Source organism: Schistocerca serialis, chromosome 1 (assembly GCF_023864345.2).
Source record: "Schistocerca serialis cubense isolate TAMUIC-IGC-003099 chromosome 1, iqSchSeri2.2, whole genome shotgun sequence".
NCBI classification, from domain to species: domain Eukaryota; kingdom Metazoa; phylum Arthropoda; class Insecta; order Orthoptera; family Acrididae; genus Schistocerca; species Schistocerca serialis.
In genome coordinates this window covers 358341208-358362198 of record NC_064638.1, presented here as the reverse complement: position 1 = coordinate 358362198, position 20991 = coordinate 358341208, and the positions used below count along the sequence as shown (strand labels likewise).

The 20991-nt window shown below is 39.6% G+C and overlaps 1 protein-coding gene across 1 annotated transcript in view; it reads right to left on the bottom strand.

Moving 5' to 3' along the window:
* Positions 1-316: 316 nt before the first annotated feature.
* LOC126470247 (A-kinase anchor protein 10, mitochondrial) overlaps positions 317-20991 on the bottom strand; it is a 120982-nt gene continuing 100307 nt past the window's right edge. Inside the window, exons 9-11 of the mRNA XM_050097962.1 lie at positions 18493-18569; positions 18119-18171; positions 317-1621 (exon numbers count right to left, since the gene is read on the bottom strand). Coding sequence (XP_049953919.1) covers positions 1535-1621; positions 18119-18171; positions 18493-18569 — 217 coding nt within the window. The 3' untranslated portion in view covers positions 317-1534. The remainder of the gene's footprint in view (positions 1622-18118; positions 18172-18492; positions 18570-20991) is intronic.

Here is a 20991-nt window from a genome sequence, read left to right as displayed (position 1 = left end):
TGTCTATACTTTGTTGGGCAGACAGCTGGAGTTTGGTGTAAAAAAAGTGTGTGTGACGACAGTACTGAAAACCTTTACTGGCAAGGAGAGGTCCCCAATGGTGAGATTGACTTTCTGAAACAATCTATACGATGATGTAGGTTAAGGTGCAAGAAATCACACTCTAGAACCCTTCACCCTGGTGGATCCTCATTTGCGAGTAATTGGCAAAAATTGAGTGTTATGACCACAATGATCCATCATTGTGAAACATTTCTTTAGTGCATGTGAAGGACACAATAGAATAAATCATCTGAAATAAGTGAGACAAGCAAACTGCAAGAAACACGACAGCTGTATTGTTGTAACAAATACATGAAGATATCCTGTTATAAAAACAGAGATTTTGATCAAAATATTTTAACATCATTTGCACTTTGATTTTTAATTGCCAATATTAATTTGTTTTATTTTGTCATGGTAATATTTTATAGGAACAGTACTTTACGGACATGTGTTCCCAAATTCAGTTATTAACATACTATAGAACAATTTAATAACAATACTTGCTTTGGTACCAATTAATCTTAATCTTACATTAATAACAATATTTAAGCCTCAACTTATAGCTCCTTGCTGATTGCTGCCAACAGTAAAACCCAGTTAGCACATTTGAGAGTACTGCTATTTACATGGATTAAAAGGAGAAGAATGTGTTAGCATTTCTGCTTTCAGAAACAAAAATGGAAATATCAGATGTGACAGAACTAAATAAAAAAATCATCTACCTGAGAATTCGCTAGAACTAAGACTCAACACATCTCTAACAACTACTGCATTTGTAGTTTATTATGTGATTTTGATTACTGCATGTTGGTAATGGCTGACTACTATTCCCACCGATATTTCCATTTTTAATTTGTGTTCCAGTTTTCAAAACACTGTAAAAACAGAGATTTACACCAGGAGCTATAAGATGACTTAACAGTCTTCATTAATGGAAGTGTAGGAAAGAGTATCAAACTGAATCAGCGACACAGAGTATTACATTTCACAGACAAGAAAAAGAAAACTACCTTAAAATCCTATTATGAATTTTGTACTAAAGCATACAGGTCTTTACAAAAGTAACAACATTGCACATCCAGAGAGACAAGCATGAGATTTTGAGTGTTAATTCAGTACTTACTTCCACAGCTCACAATGGGAGATAATAGATTTTACATTTAGTTAACCATCATCCATCTCTCACAATATAAAAAAAACCACACCTTACATAATTATCACAATTTTCAAAAATGTACATAAATCACAGATCATTTACTTGTAGTAAAAGTATAAATATAGATATATTTGCCTCGACATCGTTAGTACCTGTATAATCCATATTGCTCCAAAATCAGTTTTTTTACATACTTTAATATTTGATGTAACTAATGTGTTATAAGTGCTAACATTAAATATCTTTAATTCTTGAACTGAAAATAGTAAGTAGTTGCCAGGTAATAAAATTCCACAGTCGCATTCAGTTTTAGCCTGTTTTTATTCGTCAACACTATTCCTCATCTTCAGAACCCATTGTGAGATTAGTTACATCTTTCACAATCATTTCAGCAATTTGCCAAGCAAGTTCCTCTTTTGCCTGTAAAGAAAGACAATACATTAGTTAACACAGAAATTTTATGGCTCTCTAATTATAGAAAACACACTTTCTGATAGCTTAAGGTTGATATCAAACAACAGCCTTTGAATTTAACGTTATTCCAATCCTGCCCCTTACAGACACAGTAACCACATTGTTATGCGGATGAACAGCCAACACACTATTATAAGAACATGCGCAACAGAAAATATGCCATTAATTTTCACTGTACAGTTGAAACTGGAAAAGTTGAACAGAGGGACAAACAGATCACAGTTAACACACACTTGCAATCAGTGCAGTAAAATGGAAAAGGCTTCTGTCTAGTCAACTATAGGATAGTAAAAATGCACCACCAGAAAACAGCAACACATTAGTTAAAATCGTCATAAACATGGAAAAGGAGGGGGGGAGGGGGGAGGGGGTTAAAGTGGGGGCACACAAAACTACAAGATAGCTATCCTCTTCAAAACAAATTTAACCAATAATAACCAACAGTGTACAGTGGTAATGACTGCACAATGTTGTGCCCCAGCCTGAACCAACAAAGAAAATGAAACATTGCAAACTGACACTGAATAAGATTGCAGCTGGTGTCACATGTTAGTAACCGCCTACCAGAGAATTTGTTAAAAAGATCTGTGAACAATACCATAAAACCAAAGATATAAACAAATTACATATACTGACACCCAAAAGCATTTACATCGAGCACGCTGTTTCTGGAAAAGTGTCTATGGGGGCTTCTTTTGGAACCAATCAATGCACTGATGTTAAATATGTAAAAAGATCTTTCATTGTCTATTGAAATATGAAGCAGACTGCAATGTAGTATGATTGTTTTAGTAGTCTCTAGTGTCACCTGGTCTTACACCTCTGATGCAGTTTTACAAGAAAGACAGACCTAATTCTGACACGTTAACAAAATTTTCAGTAGTTTCCATCACGCTAGGCACAAATTGAGATGCATACAGAGCGTGTGGCATGGCACATGTGGCAGGGTGCAACACAATGCATATTTTTGTAACTGAACAGGTTCAAGTGCGACCATGCAAATTGGGACGCGACACGAAGGTGACGCAACGCGCACCTGAGCCAGGTTGCACAGCATAGTGGTTGCGGCACAGTTTTCTCAGAACATGCACCATGCTAGCATTATGGGAGGAGTGAGGCGAGGAGGAGGAAAACAATCCTCCCATATGCTACCTCACGCCAATCAGTGATAGTGTTGGCCACCCGAAAAATATTGCCTTATTACTGAACTTTAGTGTCATAGAGTAGTGTTTGGTTTTCTGCCATTTAAGCTCTATCTTCTTCTTCTTCTTCTTCTTCTTCTTCTTCTTCTTCTTCTTCTTCTTTTTTTTTCAGTAGTCCATTATTTTTCAGTTATTTATATCTATATAGTTTTGCTGTTTTATCTCATTATTGATTTTCTTTTGTCAAGAACAATGCACAATTCAGTGACTGATGAGCCATTAGCCACTGGGATTATATCTTCTGCCTCCACAATGTCTGCAGTTTGCCAGAAGGGACACACAATTCATCGTGAGGGTATGAAATAGGAAGTAGTATTATAAAATCATGTAATCAGGAAGGAAGGTGGAAATTTTACATATTAGACAGTGAAACAAGGATGTTTATGTGCTGTCTATGCTGGCATTTCTGTATGATCCATCACCAAAATTCAAAAAGTGGATGCTAAAAACTGTTGAGAAACCCTCAATGTTTTAATTGGTGTGTAGTGTAGAGAAAATGCATTTCAGCGGTTGCATACACAGAATCATCATCGATAAACTAGTTACACAACAAGCTACACAAACAAAGAGTGCAGTCGGTATTATTCTGAAAGCATGAATATCCTGGAAGAGTCTGGTGATACAATGAATTTACTGAAATGTATTGCTGACAAGGCAGGCCTACACTCATGACAATGCTTTTTCTGAATGTCATGAACTTTTCCCCACAAAAGGCACACCTGGCTAGCTTCCGTATTCCTGTTGTGCACGTTATTGTCAGCTGCTGACAGTACAATGGCCATTGTGTTGTGAGGTAGATCAGTTTACTTTTCTCAATAATAACTATTATTCACGAATCACACATTGTACGTTTGGCAAGCCATTGGAGAGGAACCGGCATCTGGCTTGTGCACGTCACTCCGCCTGAAGGTTATGCTCATCATTGTTAATATTTCTCAGATGAAGAACAGGAGTAAAAGCCTTTGATAAGTTTCCATTCAGTCGTTCAGTTGTTCCATAAAAACGCGAGAGAACTGCCGGATATCAGTAACTTCCTGCCACGATATTTCGGCGCAGTCTTCTGGCCATCTTCAGGTGAATGCCACTGTAGTAGTACTGACGAGTACGCGCTGAGCTCTGCTATTTAAAGCCTTCTGAGGTGACATTTCACATGTGCTGCTCAGTGTGCGCGTTCATAACGGCTCCGTGTGCTGCACCTCGCGCCCTCCACTATGAAAGCCTGGCGTATCGGTGTCAGGTCGATTTCCATCTTTATGCAGATAACTACGTCGACTACGAAGTTCCTCTATAACAGGATTCCAAGCACAGTTCAGCTGATAACCGCTATCTCGATTGATGAGAGTCTCGTTGTCAGACAATCTTATTTCCACAGATTCATTGATAATCGAGCTCCAAATGTTTGATGTATGGGCCAAAAATTTTGTGTCATTGTAATTCATGGAATGGTCTGTGGAAATACAATGTTCGGCGATTGCGGACTTGATGGGTTGGAGAAGGCGAGTATGCCATTGGTGTTCCACAATGCGTTCCTGCACAGTTTGTGTTGTTTGCCCTATATATGATTTGCCGCATTCACACGGAATTTTGTAAACATCTGGTTTACGCAGGCCCAGGTCGTCTTTAACGGATCCTACCAGTGATGAAATTTTGGAAGGAGGGCAAAAGATGACTCTCACTTGATACTTTCTCAATATTCTGCCTATCTGTGAAGAAATATTCCCAATAAATGGTAGATAAACAGTCAACCTGAAGGCCTCTTCCTCTTCCTTGTTCCGTCGTTTGTAGGTTTTCATCACTCTGTTCACTTGCCTAGGTGAAAAGCCATTCTTCCAAAATACTTTTTGCAGGTGATCCAGTTCCGCTTGAAGACTGTCAATGTCAGAGACCACGGTTTTGAGAATGCCCGTTGTTTGTGCTGGATGGTGGCAACTAGTAGCTTGCAGATACAGGTCTGTATGAGGGGGCTTTCTGTACACCGAGTGACCAAGTGTGCCATCACTCTTCCGTTGCACCAAGACGTCTAAAAATGGCAGACAACCATCTTTCTCTATCTCCATGGTAAACTTTATGTTTTCATGTATGGAGTTCATGTGACGTAAAAACTCTTTGAGACGGTCCAGATCATGAGGCCACACTATAAAAGTGACGTCAACGTATCGCCAAAATACTGTCGGTTTAAAAGTGGCAGAGTCGAGTGCTCTCTCCTCAAAATCCTCCATAAAAAGATTGGCCACCAGGGGAGACAAAGGACTCCCCATGGCGACACCATCAGATTGTTCGTAAAATTCGTTGTTAAATATAAAATATGTAGACGAGAGAGTGTGCTCAAACAATGCTGTAATGTCTGCACCAAACATATTGCCAATGAGGTGTAGCGAGTCCACCAGAGGCACCTTTGTGAACAGTGAGACCACATCAAAACTGACCAATAAATCACTACTTTGCAGTTGTAGTGCCTGAAGTCAACTGATAAAATCAGCAGAATTCTTTATGTGATGTGCACACTTGCCTATCATTGGTTTGAGCAAAGATGCCAATAATTTTGCTAGGTCGTAGGTGGCTGCTCCAATATTACTCACAATTGGACATAATGGCACATTTTCCTTGTGGATCTTAGGCAGTCCATATAGCCTAGGTGGAACTGAACTGTTTGGTTTCAGTCTCTTGATGACCTCCTTCGGTAGAGAACTATTTGATAAAAGTTCTGCTGTTTTTCGCACTACTCGGCTCGTGGGATCCTTATCGATTTTGCAATACGTTGACTCACATAATAAAACATTGATCTTATTAATATAGTCATCCCTTGGTATGAGGACAGTAGCATTTCCTTTGTCAGATTTTAAGACTACTGTATCCACATCTGCTCGTAAGTTATGGAGGGCTATCCTCTCCATGGGCGAGATGTTATTCTTCATTGGTGCATCCCTGGTCGTTCAGTGTTGAAAATACAATGGGTTCTGGGGATTCAACCAAAACTGCAACAGAATTGACAAACTGACTTGTTAATCATTTCTAATTTAAAGAAGCATCATTATTTACGACTAATAGCTACATTTCTCCAGCATAATTTGAAACTCATCTTGCAGTAGCTATTGCAATATAATTCTGGAACAGAGTGTCTCATTAAACAAGCAATTGGCGACCAGAGAAAACCTCATTGTGTCAGTTTGCAGTAACATAAATGAAGAAATTTGATGTTTATTTCCATACTAGGAAATTATTGTTTCTCTGGCTATCAATGACTCTTAAAAAGTTACAGTCACTAGAGCAAAATAAATAAATAAATAAAAATAAAACTTTTAACTACTGATATATCGCCATAGATAAGAAAGTTCCATGTGTTAACAATTTGGCAAAATGCTCCCCTTATTGGGTGCTATCAGTTGTCAAAATCTTGTTTCAATGTCTCGAGCGGTTTAGGAGACATGAGGGATGTTGTGAATATTTCATTCTCGTGGATGTGTGATCTGGAGTGAATGTGCTACATACGAATCTTTTTCTTGAGATTGGAGGCAGATAGAGACCACGTTCCAAATCTAAAGAAAACTTCAATATGTTAGCTAAATTTCATACACGGCAACATATAGTGAAACATGCACCAAATGTAAAATCATAGCTACAAACTTTTTGAATTTTGCGCAGTGTCATACTTAAGGGGATATATCACAATACATATGACCATTAGCGAGATGATGGGCACTTCACCACAAAGTTGACATACAATGCTACGAGTAACACAAAAATCAAATATTTTTACTGAATAGTTTCGGTAAAATCGTTTGAGAAAGACTACAGGGTGGGCATGCCTCAACTCTCTCAGCACAGAGCATCGTCAACCAGCACATCCAACAAATGTGTATGCGTTTCAATATGTGCAGGACCAGTGCAGTAGGTGTGGAACATGCGCTTTGCACTGTAGTGTCTTGTTGCATCACGCGTGCTATACGCGTCTCAATTTCTGCTTATCCTCAGGGTTGCCTTCTGTTTACTTCCTGATTTGGATGGAACAAACTGAAAACACAACTTCACTTAAATAAGTCTTTGCCAATAATGCAATTAAAACTGGCCTTGCTGATTTCAAATTACCCCAATATCAACCTTGGGCACATACAAGGTACGATCACAAAGTAATGGGAATTTTTGTTTTTCTCAAAGAATCTTTATTTATTCATCAACATCAACTTTATCCCCTTCAAAGCAATCCCCCTCAGATATAATGCACTTGTGCCAGCACTTTTTCCAATCTTGGAAGCACTTCTGGAACTCATTTTTTTGTAATGGTGTTCAGCTCCTTCAGTGATTCTGTTTTTATCTCATCAATGGTGGCAAAACAAATTCCCTTCACGGTTCTCTTCTGTCTCAGGAATAGAAAGAAATTTCAAGGGGGCCATGTCTGATCAATAAAGTGGCTGAGGCAACATAGCGGTTTTGTTTTTTTGCCAAAAAACCACAAACAAGCATTGAGGCATAAGCGGGAGCATTATTATGATACAATTTCCACAAGTGGTTTTCCGGCAATGCTGGTCATTTTCTTCTAACTGCTTCATGCAAGTGGCAGATGACTTCCAAGTAGTATTCCTTACTGATCTTAAGACTATAAAGCAGGAACTCATTATGCACTCTCTCAGTGCAATCGAAGAAAACAGAGAAAAGTGCCTCCTCAGTGATCAAATTTGTCGAATTTTTTTCGGTCTTGGTTCCATATATTCATGTTTCATGACCTATTATAATGATCTCTAGAAGTTCTCAATCACTGTCGACTTCTCTGAGCGATATCTACACAGTGCCATTTTTGGCTAACATTCAATATTAGAATAACATCCAAGTGATGTGCCGAACTGTAAAGTCACATGTCCAAAGAATATTAAACCGTAATTTGCATGTGGTGAATGTAGTCCAAGATTGAAGCATTCATGAAAGTTAAATTTTTTTTCCAAATCTCACGCTTGATTTATATTTCAATAATAGCTTTCAACGAAGGATATAATAAACAAATAATGACATCTCAACCCCGCGTGCTTAATGAAGTCCACCCAACTGATCATCAAATAATGCTAATGACAAAAAAAAATCCGTAACTGGAAAGGAGAGAAATATTATTAATAAAGCAAACAAGCAAGGGAGCTCACATCCTCCATCAACATTTTTCAAAATTCTGTGCTAAACTTTGCATTTATATGTTGCTCCATGGCACTACGACAAGTCTATTACACTTATTATGTCTCAACAGCCAAAGCACACAAATTTGCTACAAATTAGTGTGTTTGATACCATGCGAGATTTCTTGGCATGCCTTTTCTTGCACACACTGCTGAAACACATTTCCCATAAGTGAGTGGTTCATTCATTAAACTTTTTATAAACACGCCATGTATGATAAATTTGAGAGATTATTGAAATACTGAAGTCTCATAATTGTGTAAGAAAAAGTAAGGACAAAAAAAATTGTATCCTGGGAGAATGACATGATGGAAAGAATAAAACAGATGAAGGATTTATAGACTTATGCAAGCACGTAATCAAAATATATTAAACAGGGAACATTAATTTAGGAAGACTGGGATAAACCGAAAGTTTAAACTATGGTAAGATAGTTTCAAGTACCATTTACGGCATTGCTCAGAACACAAGGTGCAGATTAGGACTCCAATCATGATCTAATAATGACAAAAGAAATAATAATTAAGAGAAGAAACACACAGTGCAGTGGGACACAGACAAGTTAAGAGACTGACTCAAAACCCTCAGATTCTGTCGCCACTGGCAAAGTTGAATCCTTGATAGTAAGATGGGCACTCTAGCCATACCATACAGATGGCATGAATGTGGCCAAAACACCTTATCTTTGGAAAATATGGAACTTTAGAGACTATATTGTGAAGGTACATACGAACATGTAGCTCCCTGTATATGGCAACTGCATAAGCAGTCAGTATTCAGACTGAAAAAAATTACAAAATTTAATTTTAGAAGATATAACCACAAATTAAATGGTTCTTCCCCCTCAGTCAGGTTGTTTAACAAGTGGGTTGGAGACCACTTATTGGGAGAATGTTACCTGATTGAGGCCCAATATGAAATGCAGACGTCATTGAGGCCCAACTGTTTCATTTGTGCACATTTGCCTATCCCACTGAGCAATTATTTTACACGATTCCTTTTTTGACTCACTGTTCATCACGCAGTTCTTCTGTGAACCAATTTTATGTTCCTGCTTTACACGAGTGAAACTATAGAATAAATGAAACTCTTGACATGAATCAAATGGACATTTCACCTCATCAAAAATGAACAAAAAATAATGATAGAGGTTGAAGAAACGAATTAAAATATGTGCCATGGTTGGAACTTGAACCTGAGTTTCCTGCTTACCCCGTTTTTTCAGCTACTACCATTACCAAAGATAAAGTTGAGACTCATGTGTCTCAAGGAAAATATAACTCCATCAGAACAAAAAATTGTTTATAGCTAACAATATCCTTCATGAAATAAAAATTCATTCAAGTAAGTAAAATGCCTATGGTCCACATGGAGTGGCAGTACGGACAGATTCTCCTCTTGGTGCCTTGACTACATTGTGTTGTGTGTCAGATATCTACTGCCATCCTTGAAGGAGAATCACTAATTATGGAGTTGGCATGAAAGAACATCATACTAACATCAAGTTGCAAACTTTAATCTTATTAAAAGAAATCATCAGATACAAAAGAATTATTTCACAGAATGCATATAGAACGGTTGCAGCAGACAAACCAATGGCCATTCACAAGAGGAGGAAGAGGAAGATAAATGGTGATGAATATGTTTTGATTTGGTATAAAGTTGGTAATGATCATAGTAAAATAACTTTGTAAGGAGCTGTAATGTCGTATTATAGACAATAATGATATCTCTTTCATCAGATTATTTGTCAAAACAGAAACACGCTTAGCTTGCCAAAAGCCCAGAAGCGATTATTCTTTGTGTTACGGCACTCAGAGGCACTCTGAAATGCTCACTTGGAGTCTCAGAGTGAAACTATTGAGGTGGGACTCTGCCATGCCCAGTTAACGGCCCAAAGTGGCAGACCTAGTTTTATTGGCTGCCGCCGCCACCAGATTTGTGGTTTTACTTCTGATGATAAGAAGTTGCCTCAAAGTTCCCAGGCTGTTTAAAGTGATGCAACTTCTACTCTCTACTGGTCTGCAAAACAGTTATGGTACAATGTGAAAATAAATTTAGTTTGTTTTTTCTGACATGAAGGGGATGGTCCACCATGAATTTTTTACCACAGTTAACAATCATCACTACCTTGAGCTGTTGAAACTATTTTCTGAGGCACTTCTCAAAAAAATGGCGATATTGTAGCAATCAAAGAACTGGCTGCTCCAATACTAAGACATTTCAAGGCAAACAACATTATACGTTTTTCTCCAAAAACAAAATGACATAAGTTTTGCGCCCTGTACGTTGATCTCCGCTCTGATTCTTTCCTGTTCACTTGATTGAAAATGAACCTAAAAGAGAATCTTTTTCAGGACAAAGGAGAAGTGAAACAAAATTTGCTGGAGGTACTACACAACAGACATTCAGACAGTTTAAATGAATGCATGAAATATTAGGACTCATAAAATGGGTCTAGTGGACACTGTTTTGAAAGTAATGTATTTTTGCAAATGGGTAATAAAATTTGTGTAACTGAATAACTTTCCACTATATAATCGTTAAAGTGATCTCCGATGATCTTTTGGCTCAGCTAAATAAATTTATTGAAACTGAAAAATACTGAACGAAGTATTTTCTGAGCATAGTTATAAACTACATGAAAATCAAACTACCATCTTCTTTTTCTTCTTCTTCCTCCTCCTCCTCCTTTTGAGAGACAAGTCAGTATAAAAGAGGAGGAAGAGGTCAATCTGTTCCCAGTCTCCCAGGGCAACTGTATTAAGACTTTCTTGCGGTAATCTCAAAAAGCTTTACTCACAAATTATCTTTAGTATAGGGAATGCCATAAATGTGGATCAGGGAAACTAAATTGCTCCATCTTGATCAGAGAGAATGCTGAATGACAGTTTCAAGCTGGTAAAAAAGTAATTGATAGAGTCTTTATTTTAATTACTGTAGCATCAAAACTGAACTGACTATAGAATATTGTCACATTTCTGAGCTGCTAGTAAAATTCACAAATTGATTCATTTCTAGGCAACTCAATTATTTCCCTAGAAGATACCACGTTCTGGCCTACAGTCTTCTCCAAAAACAAAAATGTGGGTAATTTTAATAGAGAGTGGAGCACTTTTCAGTATTGCAGCCACTTCACACTATGAGACTGATGACTAAAATGACACATTCAAATATGTCATGGGACTGATGACTAAAATGACACATTCAAATATGTCAAACAATGGAAAATTCAGGATGGAAACTAACAATATCATGAGAGGGAAAATTGCTACTCACCATATAGCAGCTATGCTGAGTCACAGATAGGCACAACAAAAAGACTCCCACAATTAAAGCTTTCGGCAATTAAGGCATTCATCAACAAAAGACACATATATGCCCCCCCCCCCCCCCCCCCCCCCCCCCCACGTACGCACACACAGCTCACACTCACGACTGCAGTCTCAGCCAACTGAAGCCACACAGCAAGCAATGGGGCGGGGAGGGCGAGGGATAGTATGGTGGGGCTGGTGGACAGCAAAGTGCTGCAAGTTAGACACAGGGGAGGGGAGAGGGGGGGGGGGGGAGTAGTGGAAAAAGAGAGAAATAAAAAGACTGGGTGTGGTGGTGGAATGACAGCTGTGTAGTGCTGGAATGGGTGGGAACAGGGAAGGGGCTGGATGGGTGCAGACAGTGAGTAACAAAATTTGAGGCCAGGAGGGTTACAGGAACATATGTTTGTAGGAAAAGTTCCCATCTGCGCAATTCAGAAAAGCTAGTGTTGGTGGAAAAGATCCATATGGCACTGGCTATGAAACAGACAATGACATGAAGAATATCATGTTTGGCAGCATGTTCAGCAACAGGGTGATCCATTTGTTTCTTGGTCACAGTTTGTCGGTGGCCATTCATGTGGACAGACAGCTTGATGGTAGTCATGCCTACATAGAATGCAGCACAGTGGTTGCAGCTTAGCTTGTAGACCACATGACTGGTCTCACAGGTAACCCTGCCTTTGATGGGATAGGTGATGTTAGTGACTGGAATGGAATAGGTGGTGGTGGTGGGAAGATGTGTGGGACAGGTCTGGCATCTAGGTCTGTTGCAGGTGTATGAGCCATGAGGTAAGGGATTGGGAGCAGGGGTTGTGTAAGGATGGACGAGTATATTGTGTAGGTTCAGTGGATGGCGGAATACCACTGTGGGAGGGGTGGGAAAGGATAGTGGGCAGGACGTTTCTCATTTCACGGCACAGTGAGAGGTAATCAAAACCCTGGCAGAGAATGTAATTCAGATGCTCCAGTCCTGGGTGGTACTGAGTTACGAGGGGAATGCTCCCCTGTGGCCGGACGGTGTGACTTTGGGAGATGGTGGGAGACTGGAAAGATAAGGCATGGGAGATTTGTTTCTGCACAAGGTTGGGAAGATAATTACGGTCAGTGAAGGCTTCAGTGAGACCTTCGGTATATTTCGAGGTGGCAGCTGTCAACTTGGAGGTATTGCTGGTAATTAGTATGTTTGATATGGATGGAGGTACTTATGTAGCCATCTTTGAGGTAGAGGTCAACATTTAGGAAGGTGGCTAGTTGGGTTGAGTAGGACCAGATGAGGCAAATGGGGAAAAAGTAGTTGAGGTTCTGGAGGAATGTGGATAGAGTGTCCTCACCTTCGATCCAGATAGCAAAGATGTCATCAATGAACCTGAACCACATGAGGGGTTTAGTATTCTGGGTTATTAGGAAGGATTCCTCTAGATGGACCATGAATAGGTTGGCACAGGATGGTGCTATGCTGGTGCCCATAGCAGTACCCAGGACTTGTTTGTAGGTAATGCCTTCAAAGGAGAAGTAATTGTTGGTGAGCATGTAGTTGGTCAGGGAGACTAGGAAGGAGGTGGTTGGTTTGGAATCTGTTGGATGTTGGGAAAGGTAGTGTTCAATTGTGGTAAGGTCATGGCATTTGGCATGTTAGTGTACAGGGAGGTGGCGTCAATAGTGACAAGCAGGGCACCGTGTGGTAAACGGACAGGAAATGCCAAGAGTCAGTGGAGGAAATGGTTAGTATCTTTTATAAAGGAGGGTAGGTTTCAGGTACTCAGTTGAAGGTGTTGGTCTGGGAGAGCAGAAAGTGTCTCAGTGGAGGCACAGTAACCGGCCACAGTGGGGCGTCCTGGGTGGTTAAGTTTATGGACTTTAGGAAGCATGTTGTAAGGCGAGGAGGGAAATGGACTCCATGGAGGGGTTCTGGGATGGGCCCAAGGATTTTAGTAGTGACTGGAGATCCTGCTGGATCACTGGAATGGGGTCACTGTGGCAAGGTTGGCAGGTGAAAGTACCTGACGGCTGGCAGAGTCCTTCTGCTCGGTAATGCTTGCAGATCAAAACAACAGTGGTGGAGCCTTTGTCTGCAGGTAGAATTATAAGGTCAGGACCAGTTTTTAAATGATGGACTGTGGTTCTTTCTGTGGATGTGAAGTTAGTTTGCATGTTGGGGGATTTAGGGAATGATGGTGAGACAAGGTTCGAGGTTAAGAAATTCTGTAAAGTTAACAGGGGGTGGTTTGGGGGCAGTGGTAGTGGTTCATGGTTGGGTGGAGGAGTGAACTGAGTTAGGCAAGGTTCACTATTGGTCTTTGGCTGAGAATGATTGGTAGGGTTAGTGGCAGAAAAGGGTTTCCACTGTAGGGGCTGACAGAAGGTCTTTAAGAAGTCCTGCATGATTGAATTTGTGGGTGGGGCAAAAGGTGAGCCCTTTGGAAAGGACTGATATTTCTGTAGGGCTAAGGCATCTGGAGGAAAGGTTCATGACTGTGTTGTGGATGTTTAGGTTCTGGATTCTGTGTGGTGGTGGAAGGGAGTTTTGGAGGGTGAGATAAGTGTAGTAGGTCTGCGAGACAGGGTCTGTCAGCTATGAGGGGACGTGGGGGAGGTTTGGAGGTTGTTGTAGAGGAGGTGGACAGTGGTACTCCAAGGTGGGAGTAGGAAGTGAGCAGGGTGGAGAGGTTTTTGAGGTGGCATTGAGCATGTTGCTGAAGTTCCTGCAGGGCAGAAGTTTCAATGTGTGTTATGGGTTCCAGAATTTTGGACTGAATAGCAAGAGAATTTTTCAGATGGAGAGAAGGTACTGCAAGGAGGTTTGGGCTTGGTTAATAAGGTTTTGCAGGACTATGTTGGTGAGGGCTAAGGACTGGCGGAATCTGAACATGTGGACAATGACCTCCACATGTTCAGATTCTGGAACGACCCTAATCTTGTGTATAGCCAGTAGTGGATTGAAATAACCTATTTGTTCAGTCTGTAGCATGTGACATTTCATTCTGGAAATCATTAGGGAATTCAATATTCCGAGATCCTCAGTGTCAAGTATCTGTCAAGAATATCAAATTTCAGGCATTGCTTCTCACAATGGACAATGCAGTGGCTAATGGCCTTACGTAACGATCTGCAGCAGTGGCGTTTGCTTAGAGTTGTCAGTGCTCACAGACAAGCAACAACACATGAAATAACTACAGAAACCAATGTGGGATGTAAAACCAATCTATCCATTAGGAAAGTGCAGCGCAATTTGGCATTAATGGGCTACGGTAGCAGACATCCAATGTGAATGCCTTTGCTAACAGCTTGACATTGCCTGCAGTGCCTCTCCTGAGCTCTTGAACATAGAGGTTGGATCCAGATGACTAGAAAACTATGGCCCAATCAGATGAGTCCCAATTTCAGTTGGTAAGGGCTGATGGTAGGGTTTGAGTGTGGCGCAGATTCCAGGAAGCCATGGACCAAGCAGGTGGTGGCTTCATAATGGCGTAGGCTGTGTCTATGTGGTATCGACTGGGTCCTCTCATTCAGTTGAACTGATCTTGAACTGGTCACTGACTGGAAATGGTTATGTTCGGTTACTTGGAGACTATTTGTAACCATTCAGGGACATCATGATTCCAAATAACAACAGAAGTTTTATGAATGACAATGCATCATGTCACTGAGCCACACCTGCTCCCGATTGGTCAAGATTTTCTGGACAATCGAGTGAATGATTTGGCCATGCTGAATCCCATAGAACATTTATGGGCCACAATCAGGATGTCAGTTTGTGAATGAAATCCTGCATCAGTAACACTTTTGGAAATATGGATGGCTTTTAGAGGCATCATGGCTCAATATTTCTACAGGGGACTTTCAATAACCTGCTGAGTCTATGTCACACTGAGTTGCTCACTATACCAAGCAAAAGGTGGTCCAACAAGATATTAGGAGATACCCCATGACTTTTATCACCGCAGTGTAGTAGATAATGTCAGAAGCCCCATGAGGCTGTTTGCAACCAATGCCACTTTCTATATGAGGCTAAATGACAGAAATTAGGAAAATGGAGGAAGATAGGAAAATGGAGGAAGACCACCAGAGTATTAACAATGGGTGCAGAAAGGGAAAAAAAGCACGCCATTCCATTTTTCAAGAGCAGTCATCTGATAGATGCACAGAATTATTATTAATAATAATGTCGTATGGTTCAACGACCTGATACAAGTCTTTCAATTGGATATCAGTTTGGGGATTTATACGTTCCTGTGCCAATGGCACCCAGTGTTCCCATACGGTCTCTAAGTACAAACCGAGCCTGACAATGCTCAAATTTGGCGATTCAGCAAGAGCCTACGTACGAGGCAAGATCAGTTGTTGTAACCAATGGCACCCGAAACCATCACACCTGGTATTTGTCCGCTATGCCACTCCACAATGCAGCCCTCCAGGTTGTGCTCACCATGGTACTGCCCAACACATATGCAGCCATCACTTTAGGACACGTTGAAGCAGGACTCATCCAAAAAGATTACAGGTTGCCACTCAGCAACCCCAGTGAAGGTGTTCACGTGCCCAGTCCAGTTGGAGGAGCTTGTGGTCTCTGGACAATGGAAGTCGACATAATGGCATGCGTGCAACCAGTCTAACCTGCAGCAGATGGCGACGAACCGTCGATGCAGACAAGTTCATACCTTATCAGATTACCTTTCATTCAGAAGGCTGTTGCATGCAGCGACTGTTATATTGACTTGTAAATAATACATTTCAGCTATCAGTCGTCCTTTTTTAATTTTATTGGCAGATCTAGATTTCAGCTAGAAACTAGCCATGCATTACACGCATTGATAAAAAATGATGGTGCATTGAGAATAGCTAATTTCTAGCTGAAATCTAGATCTGCCAATAAAATTTAAAAAGGACGACTGATAGCTGAAATCTATTATTTACAAGTTCATACTTGTTGCTGTGCTCCAGCGATGACACTGTACGGTCCGTAATGGCCATGCGGACAAGATGACGGTCATCCCGTACTGAGGTCATGTTTCGTGGTCCAGTTCCCACTCATCGCTGCGCACAACCTTCCTGTATCCACTGCTTCCACACACGCATCACTGTCATAGCAGCATGCCCTGTGCAAGCCGAAATGTCACGGTATGACAACCCCGATCATTCTGCCCCGTTCAAACTCGCTCACATGCCAATATGGCTCCCTTAGACGTCAACGAGGCATACTGGCACTCACTGTATTGTTTCCACCTTGCGTGACAGTTCTGCACTGACTACACCAGGCGCAACACTGACCCTGTCGGACCGACACAAGAGAGCTCTGATCGGCCTACATGTACCCCATCTCGCTGCAAAACATATCATGTATTGCTTGCACACCCATCGCCACTTCCATCAAGTGTGGCGCTATTCGGGTAATTCCTTCTTGGTGTAGCACTTTCCACAAATGGCAGTGTACTTTAATATACTGCATATACATAACTGTTTGATTATGCTATTGGTAATAAAGTAATGAAAACAGTAACAACCATGAAATACCTAGGAGTAACTATTCAGAGTGACCTAAGATGGAATGACTGCATAAAACTAACAGTGGGGAAAATCCAAGAACAAGTGGGCTTTGAGTGTGAATGTAGAACACTGGACTACTTGCAACTCATGAATAAAATATGGCAATATGTATGAAGTATGACTGTGTCTGCAATACTAACAGCCACTGAATAATAAAGCAACCTATGTTAGTATCCAGAGGAGTACGTCATGACTGCCACAGCTTCTACCAAACTTCGTCAGGTTACTGGCGAATTCAGAATTGAAAGAATGATCAATCAAGAAGACTCTGTAGCACTGATACTATTATCTACAATCCTGGAGGAAATTTTCACCTCCTTAAACTGCAACACAAAGAGGAGAATGTGTGTTAATTAACCTACGTTTCACTGATGAAAATGTTACTGTTTACTTCTAATTCATGTAAACTCCAAAAATGAATGGCAGAACTTAATAGAGTAAGTATGGATGAAAGCATGAAGATCTATTACAATAAAACATCATGTACAACAAACCCACTGAAAAGACAACTGCATGAATGGCGAATGAGATCACATAATCAGTTTATGATTTAGGCCAGTAGAAGACAATAACTGAATGGACAGCAAAATAAATATAACAGAAGACCAGACGTAGCCTAGAGTGTCTTCACTCTCCAAAGCAAAACATCTGATGCATGTGAAAGCAAAAAGTGGCAATAAGTATTATATTATCAGTTTTGCATTACAGCAGCAAGATACAGAGTTTCTATGAAACGGGTGGGAGAAGAAACCATAACTTTCAAAAAGTAAATGTTGTTCAGGAAGATGAAGAGGTTTTTTTCTGTATGTGGAACTTCCAGGGGACACAAAAATACAAACAAGTGGATGAGGAACCACGCATTGGAAAACTGATGAGTATGACGTCCAACCAGGCAAATGAGCTATAGTTGGACCAAGACAGTTCTATATTGGACTCAAAAGACATAATAAAATGCTTCAGTGGATGTGAAATGGATGACAACAACAACAATGATGATAATGTCAATAACTGACATGACAAAATAAATATTTTCATTTCCACATACTACATTTAAAATGTTACAAACAGTAGCCATAATAAAGATTAAAAAAAAAAAAAACATTTATGAGGTACTCCTTACAATTAACTAAGGGTGTGTAACCGTTAAGAACAGAAGTTAAACTTGACACAAAATATATTTGCAGTGTTCACTGTTTGCATAAAGTGCACAATAATCATACCTTATCTTCTTCCATGTTGACTAGTTTTTTAACAACACGAGTCAGGCGAGATTCTGGAAGGACAAAATAATGACATTAATAAATGAACTAATGAAACAGAATGGAAGAACACAGGAAGAAAGAAAAATGAACGGTGGCTTAGCAATACTAACAGATATACGAAATGTTGTAACTTTATCAGAATATCCTCACAAAAAGTCAACATTTTTGTACTACTCCAGAGGTGAGCGCATTCTAAACAAAGTTCATGATTAGAAGAACATTTTCGTTCCTTAAATTAGCTGCACTACCTTCATTCTAACTTATTCAGTCAACAAAAGACATAAAAACTATCATCAAACTGCAAGCAACACCAAATTTCATCTATGTCGTACCTTCTTTTCTATCTGGTTCTGGTTCAACATCACTTTCATATCGACCCAAAACTGTGATTCGCCCAAAAGAAAGGTCCCTGAAATGCATGGAAACAAAGTTTTTAACAATGTGTCCAAAATGAACATAACAAAGAGCTTATAATTTGCACAATTTAAAGATATGTATTCTGTTTTCATTGTAATCATGACCAGTGTCATAAATATTATAGCTCTCTTTCTTACATCTCAGTTTACATAACTGAAAGAGGGAAATGAAAGAGAGTGAATGGTAACACACAGTACACAGAGATAACTTAGTAGTACCACAGGCTACAAAATTACCTTAGCAAAGTAATTCATAGCTGTACTAACTAACCATCTCATGAATCATGTCGTACGTTAATTTATGTTTCTGGCATATGGCTATGTTTTTCTAAATATAAATAACATTAAGTAGATTTAACAACAAAATGCAACAAAGATTTTATTTTTCTCAACAGTTCTACTTAGCAATCCAATTTGCTTTTTATTTTACACTCTGTTGATGTAACTTCACTGATTCCACATCATTAAGATTTATTGGAAAATGATCCATGCAACAAGAAACTAACTAATAACTAAATAAATAAATAACTTGTAGATAAGAACTAGTTACACAACACAGAAGGATGTAGCTGCAAGTCATTAAGTAGTGTAGACTGATTTGAGGACTCCAAGAGCATAACTGTTGGAACTCTGTGATCAAGTAATTGATAATTACAAGCACAATCTTCAAGAGACCACAAAAGAAAACAACATGAATGGATAGTAACTGCTAACCTTAGATTCCAGATCAACTACACAATTACTCACATAACAGAGAAACCATGTACTTGAAGCACAGAACAATGTTTGGATGGTATCATAAGATATGTATAACAAGCACAGGGTGAAGTTCAAGAAAATACTAAAAAACCATGAGTAGAATATGTATGGTCTGAAGCATAGAGAAAGCAAATAAATCTTCAATGAAATAACAGCAGTGACAGATATGCTAAAACTATTGCCAAAAAATCTTGACTAATGAGATGAGATGCTGAATCTGAGGAGACAAGGAATAGTTTAAAAAACTGAATTACAAGGAAGCTTATAAGAGAATACAAAAATCACTTTACTGGTAAGGTGGTTATTTTTATAATGGTTATTTTTATATTCCATAATGCATGTAAATTAGTAATTCTTACCCACCCCCTTTTATATATTAAATACACAGAAATTCTTCTGTGGAATAAGAGGAGTTGTCAAGGAGAAACTGTTACAGGGGTTTCAAATTTAACTATGCTCTCAGACATTTTATACCATTTAGTAAGTGATGAAAAATGACAGTGGCAGCATTGTGCATCCGTATTTAATTATTCATTTATTTATTTATTTATTATTTTGCTAAAGACAACCTTAATGTAGAATAATAAATGTCATTTTTTACTTCTGGTATAGCATGAGGAGCAGTCAAATGAAAACATCCACCACAATGAGACTATGGAATGGTTCAAACTCAAAAGTTATCACCATACGCATTCAAACATTTACCTCACTGGAAAATGAGATGACCAATTCCCGTTTCATAGAACGCAGTTAGCTGCTGACTGCTCCACAACTGTAATCACTCTTGCACTTCCTCGTCTGACTGAAAGTGACATCCATGAATGTCTTCCTTCAAGTCACCAAAGACTTGAAAATCGCCTGGTGAAAGATCCAAGCTGTATGGAGGGTGTTGCAGTGTATCTCAACCAAATCACTAAAGCGTAGACTTCATCCAATTGTCAGTGTGGGGACGGGCGATATTGTGCAACAGGATGATTCCGTCCAACAGTCCGAGGGCAAATGGTAAAGCCAACAGTGGAAATATCCCACATCTCCCCACCAAAGAAATCCATAGCTGTTCACACAAATTCCAGTAAAGTCACGATTACATCCTTCTTTGACTTCAGGGGGCCTCTGCTGCTCTGCTCATCAAGCTCCTCTAGCGGGGAACAACAATCAATGTCCAGAGTTACAAAAACATTTTGCAGAAACTGCAACACGCAATAAAGTCAAAACACCTAGGAATGTTGGGAAGAGTTATTGTGTTGCATGATAAAGCCTGCCACTACATTGTCAATCAAACAAAGACTACATTTCAGTGATTTGGTTGGGAAACACTGAACCATCCTCCACACAACCCAAATCTTTCACCATGATTTTCACATCTCTTGTAAACTGGAGAAATGACATGCATGGACATCAGTTGCAGTCAGACGAGGAAGTGCAAGAGTGGGTGTGGTTTGTGGATCCATCAACAGTTGAGCGCATTCTACAAGACAAGCACTGATCATCTCACCTCCCAGTGTAATAGTTGTCTTTAACACATGAGGTGATTACTTTTGAATGGAATCGTTCCATGGTCCCGTTGTGGTGGATGTTCGGTTTTCATTTGACTGCCCTTATAATTATGTACTTCACAGTTCATTTTGAACTGTAATACATTATTTACAACAAACT